This window comes from Megalobrama amblycephala, linkage group LG20, assembly GCF_018812025.1.
Source record: "Megalobrama amblycephala isolate DHTTF-2021 linkage group LG20, ASM1881202v1, whole genome shotgun sequence".
Taxonomy (NCBI): Eukaryota; Metazoa; Chordata; class Actinopteri; order Cypriniformes; family Xenocyprididae; genus Megalobrama; species Megalobrama amblycephala.
The window spans coordinates 4692897-4712497 of record NC_063063.1 but is presented as its reverse complement, the minus strand read 5'-3'; the positions used below and the strand labels follow the sequence as shown (position 1 = coordinate 4712497).

General features: G+C 37.7%; 1 protein-coding gene across 1 annotated transcript; it reads left to right on the top strand.

The window, feature by feature from the left end:
- The first annotated feature begins 371 nt into the window (after window positions 1-371).
- Window positions 372-18607, top strand: LOC125255971. Its single transcript, XM_048171582.1, has 6 exons — window positions 372-841; window positions 926-1057; window positions 5990-6102; window positions 15949-16156; window positions 16360-16442; window positions 16568-18607. The coding sequence occupies exons 1-6, from the start codon at window positions 451-453 to the stop codon at window positions 18605-18607; spliced, it is 2967 nt and encodes a 988-aa protein (XP_048027539.1). The 5' UTR covers window positions 372-450.
- Window positions 18608-19601: the final 994 nt, after the last annotated feature.

Here is a 19601-nt window from a genome sequence, read left to right as displayed (position 1 = left end):
TGCATATATATAATTTACATTGTAGAGCAAAACGTTCAAGTATCGTCAAGTTATGTTTACCAAAGAGCTTATTTTACTCATTTAAACTGAAAAAATCCCATTGGAAAAAAATAGTTCCCATTCGAGGAAACGAGTGGCGAATCAGCCTTACGGGTTTTTGGCGTCATCCCACCAATAATCTCATGTTATAACAGTAAATTGAAGTAATTTTTTTGATTAAAAAGTATTAAATGAAAATAGATTGTGACATATAAAAATAGTAGGTTATCTCGTCCGAAACGCATTGCATCAAGGCAAGCAAGCGGTGATTGGTCTGCGCAGTGCATAAATTGGACCCACAGTCTTTCCGTAATGATTGATTGGGCCTTTGTTACTTACGCCGGAGGCTCGATTTTTCTTCCCAAAACTTGATCTGGGTATGACGTGTCGTTTTCATGCACGGTCTTGAATATGAAAATTGAGATGTTAGTGATATTGTTATTGATAAATTGGGAATTTGTAACAACATTAGCCCATCTTAACAGAGACGATGCAAAAGTTGATACCTATCGAGCCTATGAGTCCCTCAAAAAAGCACAGCAGTCTCCCGCAGACGTGGAGAGGTTGTATTTGAGAACCGCTGATACACATGAAGATGATTGTGAACTTTATCTCAACACTTCAATGCCTTCAGGCGAGTCGGCAGAAGACTCAGTGGCCGAGTCCACTTTCAAATGCCGTGCATGTTTGGCGGATCACAGTTGGGGGAATTCGGACTCAAACCAAAATGGAGCAATTTCCATACAAAATGACGAATTTGAGGAACTTCTCAGAGGTTCAATGACCTGGCGGTACTTAAAAGGTAAGATGTTGAGCTAGTACCTGATTGAAAAAGTTGTCTTTTGTCTGACTAACTTAGCCTAAATCCGCTTATTCTTTCATCAAGGACATGAGCGGGATTTGGACGAAGTCGCGGTGTCTGACGACAGTCAACCAGTGTTTCATTGTGGCAATGAACTCCTTATGATCAAGTTTTCCAAGACCCGGCACTCAAATCCACGCTTGGTTATCAGTACCGGTAAGTACCTGTGAATATTCACTCAGAGCTATAAAGAGGCGAAAGAAAGTCGAATCATTCGACATGAATAAATTGTCACCACAGGCACAAAGTGTTCAATTCAGTTCACTTTCATTTGTATAGAGCTTTTCACGATACATATCATTTCAAAGCAGCTTTACAGAGAATGCATGTCAACATTACAGTTTAGAGAATGCAGTTAGCTAATGTAGTAATTTAGGCAATTTAATTTACAATCCCTGTTAGCAGTTTAATTGAAGGTAGAAGCAATGAGTTCCTGGAAATAATCAATTACATATTAACAATAATTAGGATATATAGAAATTTGGGAATATGCATGTTGATCCAGATATTGCGTCATCTGAAGTCCTCGCAGGAATTGGCGCTGTCTCTTCAAAGGTGTTGGTCATCATTCAAAGGGTTAGTTCACCCAAAAATGAAAATTCTGTCATTTATTACTCACCCTCGTGCCGTTTTACACCCATTAGACCTTCGTTGATCTTCGGAACACAAATTAAGATATTTTTTTGAAATCCGATGGCTCCATGAGGCCTGCATAGCCAGCAATGACATTTCCTCTCTCAAGATCCATTAATGTACTAAAAACATATTTAAATCAGTTCATGCGAGTACAGCGGTGACGAGAATATTTTTGGAGAAAATATTTTCGCCAAAAAAAACAAAATAACTTTTATATAGTGATGGCTTATTTCAAAACACTGCTTCAGCAAGATTCGGAGCATAACAAATCAGTGTATCGAATCATGATTCGGATTGTGTGTCAAACTGCTGAAATCACGTGACTTTGGCTCTGAACTGCGGATTCGACACACCAATTTATAACTCTTCCTGAAGCAGTGTTTTGAAATTGGCCATCGCTATATAATTCGTTATTTTGTTTTTTTTTTGGCGCACCACAAATATTCTCGTCGCTTTATAATATTAATATTGAACCATTGTACTCTCATGAACTGATTTAAATACAGTGGCATGAAAAAGTATGTGAACCCCTTGCAGAATCTGTGAAAATGAGAATTATTTCAATAAAATAAGAGGGATAATAAAAATACATGTTATTTTTTGTTTAGTACTGTCCTGAGTAAGATATTTTACATAAGATGTTTGCATTTAGTTCACAAGACAAAACAATAGCTGAATTTATTAAAATAACCCCATACATAAGTATGTGAACCATTGATTCTCAATACTATGTGTGGTTACCTGATGATCCACGACTGTTTTTTTTGTTTTGTGATGGTTGTTCATGAGTCTCTTGTTTGTCCTGAACAGTTAAACTGAGCTCTGTTCTTCAGAAAATTCCTCCAGGTCATGCAGATTCATCAGTTTTCAAGCATTTTTGCATATTTGAACCCTTTCCAGCAGTGACTGTAGGATTTTGAGATCTGTGTTTTCATACTGAGGACAACTGAGGGACTCAAACACAACTATTAAAAAAGGTTCAAACATTCACTGATGCTCCAGAAGGAAACACGATGCATTAAGAGTCGGGGTGTGAAAACTTTTGAACAGGATGAAGATGTCACAATTTTTCTTATCTCGTTTAAATATCATTGTTTCATTTAGTACTGCCCTTCGGAATAAACAGAAGATACTTGCATGTTTCCCGGCAGAAAAATTAAGTACAATTTACCTTGGTATTTGAATTCAAAAGTTTTCACCCCTCAGCTCTTAATGCATCGTGTTTCCTTCTGGAGCATCAGTGAATGTTTGAACCTTTTTTAATAGTCGAGTTTGAGTCCCTCAATTGTCTTCAGTGTGAAAACGCAGATCTCAAAATCCTATAGTCACTGCTGGAAAGGGTTCAAATATGCAAAAAATGCTTGAACTGAAGAATCTGCAGGAGCTGGAGGATTATTCTGAAGAACAGAGCTCAGTTTAACTGCTCAGGACAAACAAGGGACTCATGAACAACCATCACAAAACAAAACAAAAAAGTCATAGATCATCAGGTAACCACACACAGTATTGAGAATCAATGGTTCACATACTTATGAATGGGGTTATTTTAATAAATTCAGCTGTTGTTTTGTCTTGTGAACTAAATGCAAACATCTCTTATGTAAAATATCTTACTCAGGACAGTACTAAACAAAAAATAACATGCATTTTTTATTATCCCTCTTATTTTATTAAAATAATTCTCATTTTCACAGATTCTGCAAGGGGTTCACATACTTTTTCATGCCACTGTATGTTTTTAGTACCTTTTATGGATCATGAGAGAGGAAATGTCATTGCTACCTATGCAGGCCTCACTGAGCCATCGGATTTCAACTAAAATATCTTAATTTGTGTTCCAAAGATTAACGAAGGTCTTACGGGTGTGGAACGACATGAGGGTGAGTAATAAATGACAGAAGGACACAGGAGCTAAACCATTTAGGGCCTTATAGGTCAGTAGCAATACTTTATAATCAATATGGAACTTAATAGGTAATTGGTGTTATGATCATATTTTCTTGACCTGGTAAGAACTCTAATTGGACTAATTGTAGCTTGTTTGAGGAAGCAGGACAACCAGCTAGTAATGCATTACAGTAATCTAGTCTAGAGGTCGTGAATGCATGAACTAACTTCTCTGCATCAGAAATGGATAACATATTCCGTAGCATAGCAATGTTTCTGAGGTGGAAGAAGGCTGTTTTTGTAACCGATGTAATATGATTTTCGAAGGACAAGTTGCTGTCTAATATAACACCCAGGTCTTTAACTGTCGAGGATAGAGTAACAGTACATCCTTCTAAATGCAGACTGTAGTCTGAGAGATTCTCTGTACAAGTTTTTGGTCCAATAAGTAATACTTCAGTCTTATCTGAATTTAAAGGATTAGTTCACCTTCAAATAAAAATTTCCTGATAATTTACTCACCCCCATGTCATCCTTGATCAGGGATGGAAATTAGCACCCGCCACCAGCCAAATGCGGGAGATTTTGTGTTGTGGCGGGTAAACTCGCTTCACCTACCGGCCACCGTGGCGGGTAAATAAAAATGGCATACTGTTTCACCTGGACAGCGGACACTTTTAGAGGAGGCACACCTTCAAAAAAAATGTGGCGTTACATCGCTCGCGAGCTCCGGCGAGAGCGGCGCGGCGCGGCGCGTCCTGGACGTTGAGAGCGTCGAGAGCTGAAGTCAGGTCAACTTTATGGTAATGAGCTATGACGCGGTTCGGTGGCAACCAATCGGAATGTACAGGTCCTCGCTTGAGAGGATTCCGATTGGTTGCCGCAACTTGTCATTGACTTTGACCCTCCCGCTGGCGGCGGTTTGAACGAACAGTACTGAAATGTATATCAGTTCATGGTTTGTGTGTATAAGAGAGAAAGAGAATGTCAGTATTTCATTAAGACTTGAGATTAAATAAACTGCTTAAGTATTGTAGATCTTGTAGTATTAATTTTCACATGCAGTTACACATTGTCGGTTAAAAACAAGAAAGTGGCTGGTAAAAACATTGAGTGGCTGGTAGATTTTGAAATCCACCAGCCACAGTGGCCGGTGGACAAAACAGTTAATTTCCATCCCTGTCCTTGATGTTCATGTCTGTCTTCAGTCGAAAAGAAATGAAGGTTTTTGATGAAAACATTCCAGGATTATTCTCCTTCTTATAGTGGACTTCAATGGCTTCCAAACGGTTAAAGGTCAAAATCACAGTTTCAGTGCAGCTTCAAAGGGCTTTAAACGATACCAGACGAGGAATAAGGGACTTATTTAGCGAAGCGATCGTTTTTTTTTTTTTTTTTTTTTTTTTTTTTTTAGGAAAAAGTACAACTATTTTTGCTTTATAAACACAAAATATTGCCTTGAACGTACTTCTGGTTTCCACATTCTTCAAAACTCTTACGCTGTATGTCCTACGCCTTTCCTATTCTAGTTATGGAACGAACGTGGCACCAGTTTCGTTTTTTTTCCGTAAGTAGAATAGGGAAGGCGTAGGACATGCAGCGTAAGCTTTTTGAAGAATGCAGAAACCAGAAGTACATTCAAGGCGATATTTTATTTATAAAGCATATACAGTTGTGTGGTTTTTTTTTTTTTTTTTTTTTTTTTTTTTTTTTTTTTTTTCTCCCCAAAAATGATTGTTTTGCTAGATAAGACCCTTATTCCTCGTCTGTTATCGTTTAAAGCCCTTTGAAGCTGCACTGAAACTGCAATTTTGACCTTCAACCGTTTGGAGGCCATTGAAGCCCATTATATGGAGAAAAATCTTGGAACATTTTTCATAAAAAAACCTTAATTTCTTTTTGACTGACGAAAGAAAGACATGAACATCTTGGGTGACATGGGGGTGAGTGAATAATCAGGAAATTTGAATTTGAAAGTGAACTAATCCTTTAAGTGAACACTAAAGTTTAAAATGCAATGATCATAATGCAAGCACATCGCATATGCTATATATATTTTTAGTGGCACTCATTATGGGATTTGACTTTTTCATAGATTAAGTGTTCTTTCAAATTGATCGCATATACATACTGTCTCCGGGGGCGGGGTTAGACTAGTCGACTAGTCAGTTGAGAATTTCCGCTTAAACGGTTATGAAATTAGTCGTTGCGCACATCCCTACTTCATATTACAGTAATGTTGATCTCATCCATGAACAAGTTTTCTGCCAGTGTTCCAACCCGATTCTTTTCTACCGGCTGTGAGATGAAGACAACATCTCCCAAGATTCTGTGCTCAAACTTTGCATCAAGCTATGCCTTTGTTTTGAATGGGTGACCTCTAGTGTCAAATCTACATAGTGTGCCTTTTAATATAATTCTACAAAAAAAAGCAATTTAAAAATAAGAAATTAATGATGTTTAAAGCACTTTTGGTTTCGGTGCAGAAATTTCAGTTTCAGCCCAGAATTTTCATTTGTGTGTGTGTGTTTGTGTCTGTGTAATCAATTTTCAATTTATTTTTAGAGACAAAATGGACTGATTCACCTTCACAAAAGCAGTGTCAATGCATCAAAAGGAATAATGGGTCATCGGTGCTACTGGGAATCGATTTCAAAGAGTGCTCTGCTCAAAATTGGGTAAGATATTCTCTTATCAGTAGTCTAGTTGTGATTTGAATTTGATACACACCATTTGAACCTTCCATAAAATAATCGTTCATAAAGTTTGAAAGGGTTGAATTACAATCATAAAATCATACGTGTCATAAAAGCATTCTGAGGTACAAGTACATAGCCGAATGCATGAACTTTTCTTTGTGAGCGTTCGAGCGTGCAGTTAAAAGCTAGCCTAGAGCGCCATCTGCTGTTAAAAACTAAGCTCAGAATTGATTTGAGAGGGAATCTCAATGCGTTCGGAAAATCTCAGAATCGATCCACGAATTGAGATTAATCGATTTATTGTCGCAGATATTAACATTAAAACTGACAATTCAAGGCTTTCTGTAGCTTTCCTGTGTGCAAACATCTAAAGGGTTTTACCTGTCTGTACCTTATCCTTTAATGGGCGGCATATCCTGGGGGATACAAACATTTGAGAGGCTGTGGGGAGAGTCAGGGAAAGTTAGGTCTCAAAACATTACAATCTTTGACCGGGGGGGCACATGACCACCATGTAGTGGGGAAATCTGCTCACCTTCAGATAAGTTGATTATATTTCACATTTACAATATTTGGAGGGGACTTGCATGTTTATAAAGTTGTTGTTGAGTGTTAGCTTATTACGTTATGTTGAAAATGTATGAATATAATTTTTACATTTTTCATAAAATGTCTGTAAATGTTTGTATCCCCCAGGATACATCACCAGTTTGGTGGCAAAATAAATTAATTGAAAAAGAATGCTTGTTTGGCAGTGTTTAACAACATTATAGCCAACATTTATTCTCTCATAACTTCAAGCATACATTCTTTTGTAAAATTCTGTTGAACAATAAATTACTGTATGAATATAGCAATTTGTAGCAATTTGAGTTAACTTTTTTTCAACATTAAAAATCTTTTTATATTTTTTCATGTAAATGTCAAATGACACAACAGGCTTTTGTGGAACATTTATTTATCCTTTTCTCAATAATCATTGATATATAATATGCTTGTGTGTATCGACCAATATTGATTTTTTTTATTTTATTTTTTTTTAACGATAATTTATGTGCCCGAGAACAGATATTTATTTACTGTTATATTTCTGTTTTTGACACGATTACAACACCACTGAACTGAACAAACCATTTTATTTAATAATCACTCCCTCCTTGCATAGAAAACAATAGAAATCTTATTTATACACCAATAAATAGTCTGAAAGTCAAAAAATAAAAAAGTGCACTGTTACTAAACTGTTTTTGTTCAAAATTAGTAGTCTTTCATGTTAATTTTAATCTTCATATTACAAAAGTTATTTTATTTATAAAAAGCATCAGCAGCAACAATGTTACCAATAAACAAAACAAATGTAGAATGTCTAATGTTTTCAAATGGAGAAAATAAAGACAGGAGTCATATCAACTTTGCAGAAATGTAATACTTCATTTTAAACTACAGTTTTAGTAGATTTATAAGCGGTTTAATGGGCTAAAGAGTGAAGAATAATTCGCTGGATAAAGTTAAATAACTGAATAATATTCTCTGGAATATTGGAATATTACAAACAAAATATTGCATTTTATTGCGTTTCTCAACTGGTATGTTATATCAGAATTCATGTTTTTGTTCTAGGTTATGAAATATCTGCTGACAAAGCGCTGTCTATCTATGCATTTACACAGAACTGTGATCACTCATGGAGATAATGGAAAAATTTCCATTGATTTGTTTACTTGGATGTTTTATTAGCAAATTAATGGTTATATAGTAACCAAATACATTTATAGAATTATGGTGTTTTAAACAGGAGAATCCTGTTAAAAGTTATATGTGGTGGCAGTGCTGGAGGTGCATTTCCTGAACCGCAAAATGCAAATGACTAATGATGAGCATAGACAACAGAGAATTAAATTTAGCGCTTTTATTTCCAACATGTCCTCATGCATGTCTATTTAATTCATGCAAAGTTATATCTTTATTGGGACAGGACATGACGGATTAGGATTATCTTGCGTGGCTCTGTGAACTTGTCTATTTCTTAGCTGCATAAGATAGCTACATTTCAGCCATTTATGTAACGTATCTAATTTGTGCATTAATGGCTAAAGCCTACTATACTATAATGTGTGTGTATGTGTGTGTATATATAATATAATATAATATAATATAATATAATATAATATAATATAATATAATATAATATACACTATCTCAATGAACACAAAAACAATTTCTAAAATGTTGACAAGACTAAGTTTAATATAACATCGGTTTAACTTATAACATGAAAGTAAGGTTAATAATATAACTTGGATTACGTATTTTTCAGTTTTTCTTAAATTAGGGTGATGCAAAAATGAGTACACATCACAACAAAAACTACTACATCTAGTACTTTGTATGGCCTCCATGATTTTTAATGACAGCACCAAGTCTTCTAGGCATGGAATGAACAAGTTGGCGACATGTTGCAACATCTATCTTTTTCAATTCTTTAAGAGTGACCTCTTTTAGAGACTGGATGCTGGAGGGAAAGTGATGTAGAGGTCTGCATTCCCGCAGGAGAGCCCGATAAGATTTATTGCTGTGTGGGATTACATTTTGAATGAAAGGCGGATTGCGGTCGGTAACTGTAGCGGGAGCGGGGCGGTCTGACAATAACCCAGTCGCTCCCGAGATGCTTTGACATCATCGCCATTCTGTTCTTGAACTTGAATTGAACAAAACTTTCTGCAGTGGTGGCGTTCACAGAGTCACCAGTTCCTTGTCCTGAGAAACCTGTTCTTTGCATTAGAGGTCTGCGTGAGGTCACCTTAGAGAACATTCAACCTTTGTGATTGGATTTTGGAGGAGAGACATTCTGAAAGGGTCGTCAGTCAGCTTCATTCTGTTCTTGTGTGGGTGTTAAAGGTGCCATAGAATGGAAAATTGAATTTACCTTGGCATAGTTGAATAACAAGAGTTCAGTACATGGAAATGACATACAGTGAGTCTCAAACACCATTGCTTCCTCCTTTTGTAAATTTCTCATTTGTTTAAAAGACCTCAGAAGAACAGGCGAATCTCAACATAACATCAACTGTTACGTAACAGTTGGGATCATTGATATATACGCCCCCAATATTTGCATATGCCAGCCCATGTTCAAGGCATTAGACAAGCCAGTATTAAGGTCTGGATCTGTGCACAGCCAAATCAACAGACTAGGTAAGCAAGCAAGAACAATAGTGAAAAATGGCTGATGGAGCAATAATAACTGACATGATCCATGATTACCTGATGTTTTTAGTGATATTTGTAAATTGTCTTTCTAAATGTTTCGTTAGCATGTTAATGTGCTGTTAAATGTGGTTAAAGTTACCATCGTTTATTACTGTATTCGCAGAGATGAGAGCCGTCGCTATTTTCACTTTTAAACACTTGCAGTCTGTATAATTCATAAACAACTGAGCCACGGAGCACAGCCTCAAACTCATTCAGAATCAAATGTAAACATCCAAATAAATACTATACTCACATGATCTGATGCATGCATGCAGTATGCATGACAAACATTTTGTAAAGATCCATTTGAGGGTTATATTAGCTGTGTGAACTTTGTTTATGCACTGTTTTATAGTCGAGAGCTCGGGGGCGGGGAGCGCAAGGATTTAAAGGGGCCGTGCGCTGAATCGGTGCATAGTTAATGATGCCCCAAAATAGGCATTTAAAAAAATTAATAAAAAAAAAATCTATGGGGGTATTTTGAGCTGAAACTTCAGACACATTCAGGGGACACCTTAGACTTATATTACATCTTGTGAAAGAATGTTCTAGGGCAGTGGTTCCCAAACCTGTCCTGGAGGACCCCCAGCCCTGCACATTTTTCCATGTCTCCCTATTTCTGACACACCCATTCCAGGTCTTGCTGTCTCTACTAATGAGCACATGAGTTGAATCAGGTGTTATATATGAGGGAAACATACAAAATTAGCTGGGGTGGGGGTCCTCCAGGACAGGTTTGGGAACCACTGTTCTAGGGCACCTTTAAAGATTTAATTTTGCAGTGTAGCTAGTAAGCCAACAGTTTTCGGTTTATGTATTTTTGGCTTAGCTTATGGTTTTTAGGGACATGTTGTAGGCTAGCCTATTTTTCTCTGTGATATTTAGCCTATTATTCTTTGACATTTTTTTTCTCTGACACGTTTTAGGGTGTTGACAGCATCATAAGACAAATAACAAATTAAAATCTTGTATATGCTATGCAACATTTTATCACCAATCACTGTCTTTCTTTATGGGAAGTTTAAATGTGAGATTGTTTACAATCTAAATTTAGCGGGACCCGTCGGGTCGGGAAGAAAATCACTATATGCAGATAGCGGGTGAACACAGTGAATTTTACGCGGGAGCATGTGCGTGCGGAAGAGAACCTTGCGGGAGCGAGACAAAAAGTCCCGCGTAGACCTCTAGAGTGATGCTCAACAACTGTTCTTCCTGTAACCTTTCTAGTGTAAAATTATTTTCTTTCTCGGGTCTTGTGACATTTCTCTTCCATGTGGTGCCATTTCTGACAGCATGAAATGGGAAGGGGGTTTTAACACCCTTATATAGTCAGCTGTCTGCTGGATACCTGTGTAATGAATAATTAGACTCATCTGTGGTTGAATTTTTGTTAAATTAAACATTTGTAGTCGAAAATTGAGTTTTGCTCCAGAGACTTTCAGTGGGGTATACTCATTTTTGTATCACCCTAATTTGAGTAAAACTGATTTTTTTTTTTTTTTTTTTTTTTTTTTTTCTCTAAGTTATATTATTAACCTTTATTTCATGTTATAAGTTAAACAGATGTTATATTAAACTTAGTCTTGTCAACATTTTGAAAATAGTTTTTGTGGTCATTGAGAGTTTAAAATGTTAGTTTTCAAAGGGTGTACTCGTATAAAAAAAAAAAAATACCCCCCCCCCCCCCGGTCTCTTTACGACCACAACGAATGGGACACTTTTCAGAGGCGCATTCCGGCTTCGCCTCAGCGCCAGGCGCAAGTCAAACGAGCTCGGAAAAAGGTGCAGGTGACGACGAGAGGGCTTCAGTAGAACAACAGTGAACTGTGGTTAGATGAGATGAGTCAGGCTATGTCAGTAAAACTCAAAATTAACACGACTGTCCAATCAGCCATTATACTGTGTTTGTGGCCCATACTCAAGAATTGCATGTGCAAATGCGCCAGCGCATTTACTTTATAGCTTAAATAAAGCGCAAAAGAAACTATGAGCAGTGACCGTCGTTGTTCTGTTGTACGTTGTCATGAAATTACCACACATGTGAATAAAGCTGCCTCAAAACTGTGCATGCATGTATTTGTTGACATGGTTTTAAAACTATTGTTATCCAATTTGTTGGCCTTAAAACGTCTTAAAAATGCACACATGTACACCAGGGAAATCTAAATTTTCTCGAGGGAGCATGTCCCCAAACCCCCCAGCAAACTACATTTTTCTGACCTCGGTAATTATGAAACCCTGCTATCTTTGTATTCTATTCAGTAATGAAATGAGGTAAACGTGTATTTCTACAAATGTGCGCACTTTTGGACTAAACGTTTTTGTGTATGCACTGTGACCAAAATAAATGGGACCTAACGCGATTGAATGTAAAGGTGTGTCTTGTTGTTCTATTAATAACTGCGATTGATTTTGCATTTCTATCAGAAATTAAGAGTTTTTAGTGTCATTTTTAGATAGTGGTGTAAATATCTAAGCTATCTAATACTTCAAATCTCAAGGTTAATTCAGAATTTTTTTACAGAAATTGTTACAGAAACAAAATGTTTCTGTAACAGCTGCCAAAAATAGTATATAGCTCCTCTGTGGTTTTTAACAAATTTTCAAAAAAAACAAAACAAAAAAACAAAGTGATGCACAGATACCAAGCTCATGTACTTGTACTAGTAAAAATACCCGATACCAAAGACGATACCTCACATTGATGTAACTGACAGAATTTTCTGTGCACAGAGACACTGGCAGCAGCAGCAGAGACAATGTCAGCCTCAGGGGTGTGGAAATACTTCAAAATTAGTGATGACAACCCACACATTGCGAACTGCATGCTTTCAATCACGGAAAAGCAGTGACGCAGAACAAAAGTGCTCTCTCTCACGTGCGCTCTGTCTGTCTTGCGCGCAATCCCAGTTCTCTCGGACAGCGCGCGATCAGTTCTCTTAGTGCCTGAATGGTCAAATGCGCGCACAGTTGTCAACATGGGTGACATTTGACTCTTGAGTTAGGGGGCAAATTTTTATTTTTATTTTTATTTTTTTATTATTATTATTATTATTATTTATTATTATTATTATTATTATTATTATTATTATTATTATTATTATTTTATTATTTTGCCAGTACAAAAAGACGTTTTAATCAGCAAATTATTTGCATAAATTAAGCAACCAAGTTTAAAGGGTTAGTTCACCCAAAAATTAAAATTCTGTCATTTATTACTTACCCTCATGGCGTTCCACACCCGTAAGACCTTAGTTAATCTTCGGAACACAAATGAAGATATTTTAGTTGAAATCCGATGGCTCAGTGAGGCCTCCATAGGAAGCAATGACATTTCCTCTCTCAAGATCCATAAAGGTACTAAAAACATATTTAAATCAGTTCATGTGAGTACAGTGGTTCAATATTAATATTATAAAGCGACGAGAATATTTTTGGAACGCCAAAAAAAAAAAAAAACTTAAGTGATGGCCGATTTCAAAACACTGCTTCAGGAAGCATAGGAGCACAAATGAATCAGTGTGTCGAATCTGCTGTTCGGAGCGCCAAAGTCACGTGATTTCAGCCGTTTGCAGTTTGACACGGATCTGAAATGATTTGTCATGTCTTTCTGCTCCATGCTTCATGAAGCAGTGTTTTGAAATCGGCCATAAATATCTTAATTTGTGTTCCGAAGATTAATGAAGGTCTTGCGGGGTGTGGAATGGCATGAGGGTAAGTAATAAATGACAGAATTTTCATTTTTGGGTGAACTAACCCTTTAAGTTTGCTAGTTTATTTACTCATTTATTAAATGACTTAATTGTGTCAGTGGAATTAAATGTCCATAATTTTGTGAGCAACTGGTGATATCATACAAACAATATGCAAACTTTGCATGAGTTATGCGGGTGAAGAAGTCTCTCATGCCAGTCAGTTATTCAATGCAGAAAAGTAGCGGTTCCTGGCCATAATATAGCTGGGGCAGATTCTGGGTCATGGTGCTAGTTTATGATAACCATTTTGTAAACTTTATATTTTAATTGCTGAACACATCAGACACACTTTTGGCAGAACTTGAATGCCTGAGGGTGGTGCTCTAATGATGATTGACAGACTTTAGTGACGTATTTATTGCGTTAGTATTTATTGCTTCTGAATAGACCTTATTTTCCAGAGAAACAAGCACGCCGCCATCTGTAGAATATTGTCTTTGAACTTCTGGTTTTGCGGTAGCCCTGTATATTTCTATGAAATAAGAATAATTAACTGGTGAAGTGGATTTACCTGTTGTAGAGTCATGAAAGTTATCTGAAGTGTTTAAAGAGATGTCTTAAATGTCATAGACCGGGAAGATTTTAAAATGAGCAGTTCATTCATAAATACAAGATCGCTGTGGAAATACAAGCCGGAAGTCAAAAGACAACGAGCGCAGCGCTGAAAAGGGGCGGGGCTACATAAGGTCTATATTGTTTTAGAATAATTATGTAGGAATGAGTGAGGAAAAATGTCATGTCTATTTTCAAAACATAAACACAACAAAACTACTGTATATAAAAGCTATTAACATGAGCATGTTTAAATTAAAGGGTTTATAGGCTACTCATTAACTTGATACGCTACTCCACATAGGAAGAACAGACATGCCAAACAGTTACTGACCTGATGCAGACACCCATCTGAAGTGGACTGATACCGTCTTGGACTGGAGTGAGGTTTAAGTGAGGTGTATTTAAAATAAGCGGGGCAGCCAGAAATCTGCACTGCGTGTGTATGTGTATATATATATATATATATATATATATATATATATATATATATATATATATATATATATATATATATATATATATATATATATATATATATATATATATATATATATATATATATATATATATATATATATATATACATAGAACAAAATTATAAACACAACACTTTTTTTGTTTTTGCCCCCATTTTTCATGAGCTGAACTCAAAGATCGAAGATTTTTTTTTCTATGTACACACAAGGCCTATTTCTCTCATTGTTCACAAATCTGTGTTAGTGAGCACTTCTCCTTTTGTGGCATATCAAGATGCTGATTAGACGGCATGATTATTGCATAGGTGTGCCTTAGGTTGGCCACAATAAAAGGCCACTCTAAAATGTGGTCTGTGACCATTTGCCTCACGCAGTGCAACACATCTCCTTCGCATAGTTGATCAGGTTGTTGGTTGTGGTGGGCGGACGGACTCTGTTCACTTTAAATTATTTAAATTTATTTTGATTTAATGCCATTGTTTCTGGTTCAAATGTGATTGCTTCATGTTAAATTGACTTGAAAAGGTTACTAGAACTCGATGTTTTCATTTTTTGAAATAACATGTTTCAGTCAAGTAACCCAATCAAACAGGACTTTCACTTCCCATCATGCTAAATCGGGAGAGTAAATGTTGAAAGTGTTATTTTATGCATTTTTAGAAAGATAATATGGATGTTAATGTTCCATTATGTAAAAGTTTTTATGTTAGTGTTTTTAAGAGATTGCCATTGTGGTGAAGTGTTGAGCTTGTGCTTGGGTTGAGGACCTGCTAACAAGATTTGCCTTTTTTATATAATAAAGCAACCACTATGATAATTCTATTGATCAAACTAGTATCACTTCTAGACTGCCAACACCAATTTTCACATGTGTAAATAGTTACGTTTAGTTTGTTGCCATGTAAAGGACAAAACAAAAGCATTTATAATCATAGGATTATTATATATGGAGAATTCATCTATTTAAATAGAATTCATCAGCAAGTTTGGGCTTCTGCAAGAATCACTGAGGTTTGTTCTTGGGCATCAAGCAAGTACCGTTGAGCCATCTGTTTATGTACGGCAGAATTTTCAATTTGGGGTGAACGATCTCTTTAAAGACTTATTAAATTTAAACTTTGCGCATACAAATGATTCTGTTACTATCACTGTGATCTCTGTGTTCATGTGTGTATGCACAGTGTATATTCAGTTTCTCAATTGACCCTTCGCCGGGAGTTTGATTGACAAGCGATCTAACCAATCAGAACGCCGCATCCGTCATTTTGTCCGACAAAGCAGCCAGTAGTTAGATTAACCTCGGTGGAGTTAAACTTAAAATTGTGTATATTGACGTCTCTACGCGTTTGAAACGACATTCATTCTCATGTTCATTCATGTTTATTTGACGCTATAAATGTACTAGTAGGAAGAGATGATCGGTTAACGAGCCTCTTGAGCTGAGGCGTTACAGCAATCTGTCACGACCATGGTCACGACATATTAAAGAGCCACAAAACGTTTTTTTGTTTGAATTTCTTTAATAACTACACAGTTTGAAAGCTGGGACTTTGTTTAATATCATAAGTAACCTGCTTTGTCTTGTCTGTCGACGTGTTGTCAGTTTCCTCTTTGTTCTGTGATGTATTTTTCACTGTGTGTGGCGTGACAGCGCTACGGCTTGTCGGACAAAGCAACAGTAACTAAGGGGGACGGGTCTTTGCGAAGGGTCAATTCGCCTGCTATTGACAAATTTCTGAGTTCCTTGCCCTATGAACAAAAGCTAAACTGCCTGTTTAATCCCTCAGACCCGAGGCAAAAGGATGTTCTACTCTGTAAGAGTACTTTACTTTGATCGCCTTTCAATGAGGAATTTTTCTGGCACTGCCACCTGTCATTCTGCCATCCTTCCACATGATGTACCTACTACAGAAGAATCACCGGAAGTTATCTGTGGAGAGGCATATGTGATTGTAAAATTACCAGCCAAGATGATTAAAAATGTTAAAGTTTTGGGTGAGTACCTGTTACTGATGAGTTACACCAATAGTTTTGGACTGTATGAGTGTAATGTAATGTCTCAAATGAGTCTATTTGCATAATAATGCAAAGAACTGTTTTGAAGAAACTGTTTGGGGGGAAAAAAAAAAAAATATTTACAACCAGTAAAAGATCAACTTCCGTTATTAACTTCACCTATCAACTTATGTTGTCTCCAGATGTGTCCAGGCAACTGCCTCGTCCTGTCCTTTGGAAAAGTCACCATACCATTTTTGTCAAAGTGAAACATTCAGCGATTGAGGTATGAACCCGTTTCACTGTACAATTGAGTTTTGCGACCTTTTTTTTTTTTTTTTTTTTTTTTTTTTTTTTTGTGTCTCTATTTAGATTTTGCAATCTAATTATCTGTTGATCTATTCTCTAAAGGGTGGTATTCTCCAGCTGAATTATCTTGATATGAGTGGAAAATCACAGACAATCACAGTGTCCTGTGTTCACCGCATGTTTCCTTTTAAAAAGGCCATCAGAAAACGAAGACAAGACCCATTTGATTTTTTGGAATATGATCCAATACCAACAGATCCCTTTAAACCAGAATGGGCAGCAGTAACTGCCCCTGTACAGGCTATTATGCCATCTGGAATTTTTGCTCCTTCGGAATCTAGTTCTTCTAGTGTTGTCACAACTGGACCATTTGGCATTCCACCTGATGCAAGAGTAGCTGAAGGTTTAGGTTTTGATTTTGATTTGTTGGTAGATGGTGTCAACCCCACAGTTTCCTTTGAGACACTTGAGCCAAGCAGAAATGCCAAAACTGGAACTGCTGCTGTTGATGCTAATGCAGAGTGTGTGACGGATTTTGGACTTTTGGACCCTGCCATACCCACTGTTCCATTTGGAGAATTTGAAGAAACCCCTAAAATGACCAAGAGGACACATCCATCAAGCAAACCTACAAATCCAGACCTCACTACAAGGACCAACACTCTCCCCTTTATGCAACCTGAGATGACTCTTGGTACAACTCAGACAGCAAAAACCTCAAGTGCTGCTACACAGCCAAGCAGAATCACTGAAAGTGCTACTACTGCTGTTGATGCTAATGTAGAGTGTGCAACAGATATGGAACTTTTGGACTCTGTCATTCCCACTGTTCCATTTGGAGAATTAGAGGAAATCCCTGAAACGACCCAAAGCACACTTCAGTCAAGCACACCTACATTTCCAGACCTCGCTACAAAGGCCAGCACTGCTCCCTTCAGACTGCCTGATATGGCTCTTGGTACAACCCAGAAAGTAGAATCCTCAAGTGCTGCTACACAGCCAAGCAGAATCCCCAAAACTCCAACTACTGCTGTTGATTCTGATGTAGAGTGTGCAACAGATTTTGGTTTTTTGGACTCTGTCATACCCACAGTTCCATTTGGAGAATTTGAAGGAACTCCTAAAATGACTCAGTGGACACTTCCATTAAGCAAACCTACAAATCCAGACCTCACTACAAGGACCAGCACTCTCCCCTTTATGCAACCTGAGATGATGCTTGGTACTACTCAGACAGCAAAAACCTCAAGTGCTGCTACACAGCCAAGCAGAATCACTGAAAGTGCAACTACTACTGTTGATGCTAATGTAGAGTTTGTAACAGATGTTGATCTTTTGGACTTTGTCATACCCACTGTTCCATTTGGAGAATTTGATGAAACCACTAAAATGACACATCCAGACTATGATGCATTGAAAAGCACAACCAAGATAACAGCAGAAACTGCAGTTTCTTGTAATGCTAGTGATGAATTTAACTTTGAATGGGGTTTCTCAGATATACCACTGGGACCGTACAGGCCAGATACAACGACAGCAGCGACACATGCCAACCTCGTTGAATTGGAAACATCCACACCTGTAATGACAACTTCTTTGAAAACAATGTCAGTTGTAACTACACCTGGCTTGACATCTGCTGTTGGAACCACATTGGCTCAAACTACAACATCTGCCGTTGAAACCACATTGGCTCAAACATCTGCCGCTGAAACCACGTTGGCTCAAACATCTGCTGCTGAAACCACATTGGCTCAAACCACAACATCTGCTGCTAAAACCACATTGGCTCAAACCACAACATCTGCTGCTGAAACCACATTGGCTCAAACATCTGCTGCTGAAACCACATTGGCTCAAACATCTGCTGCTGAAACCACATTGGCTCAAACATCTGCTGCTGAAACCACATTGGCTCAAACATCTGCTGCTGAAACACATTGGCTCAAACATCTTCTGCTGAAACCACATTGGCTCAAACCACAACATCTGCTGCTAAAACCACATTGGCTCAAACATCTGCTGCTAAAACCACATTGGCTCAAACCACAACATCTACTGCTGAAACCACATTGCCTCAAACATCTTCTGCTGAAACCACAGTGGCTCAAACCACAACATCTACTGCTAAAACCACGCTAAAACCACATTGGCTCAAACCACAACATCTGCTGCTAAAACCACGTTGGCTCAAACATCTGCTGCTGTAACCACATTGGCTCAAACATCTGCTGCTGAAACCACATTGGCTCAAACATCTGCTGCTGAAACCACATTGGCTCAAACCACAACATCTGCTGCTAAAACCACGTTGGCTCAAACATCTGCTGCTGGAACCACATTGGCTCAAACATCTGCTGCTAAAACCACATTGGCTCAAACATCTGCTGCTAAAACCACATCTACTGCTGAAACCACATTGCCTCAAACATCTTCTGCTGAAACCACAGTGGCTCAAACCACAACATCTGCTGCTAAAACCACATTGGCTCAAACCACAACATCTGCTGCTAAAACCACGTTGGCTCAAACATCTGCTGCTGAAACCACATTGGCTCAAACATCTGCTGCTGTAAACCACATTGGCTCAAACCACAACATCTGCTGCTGAAACCACATTGGCTCAAACCACAACATCTGCTGCTGAAACCACATTGCCTCAAACATCTGCTGTTAAAACCACATTGGCTCAAAACACAACAACTGCTGCTGAAACCACATTGGCTCAAACCACAACCTCTGCTGTTGAAACCACATTGGCTCAAACCATAACATCTGCTGCTGAAACCACATTGGCTCAAACTACAACACCTGCTGCTGAAACCACATTGGCTCAAACCACAACCTCTGCTGTTGAAACCACATTGGCTCAAACATCTGCTGCTGAAACCACATTGGCTCAAACCACAACCTCTGCTGTTGAAACCACATTGGCTCAAACCACAACCTCTGCTGCTGAAACCACATTGGCTCAAACCACGACCTCTGCTGCTGAAACCACATTGGCTCAAACCACAACCTCTGCTGCTGAAACCACATTGGCTCAAACATCTGCTGCTGGTACCACATTGGCTCAAACCACAACATCTGCTGTCGAAACCACATTGGCTCAAACCACAACATCTGCTGCTGAAAC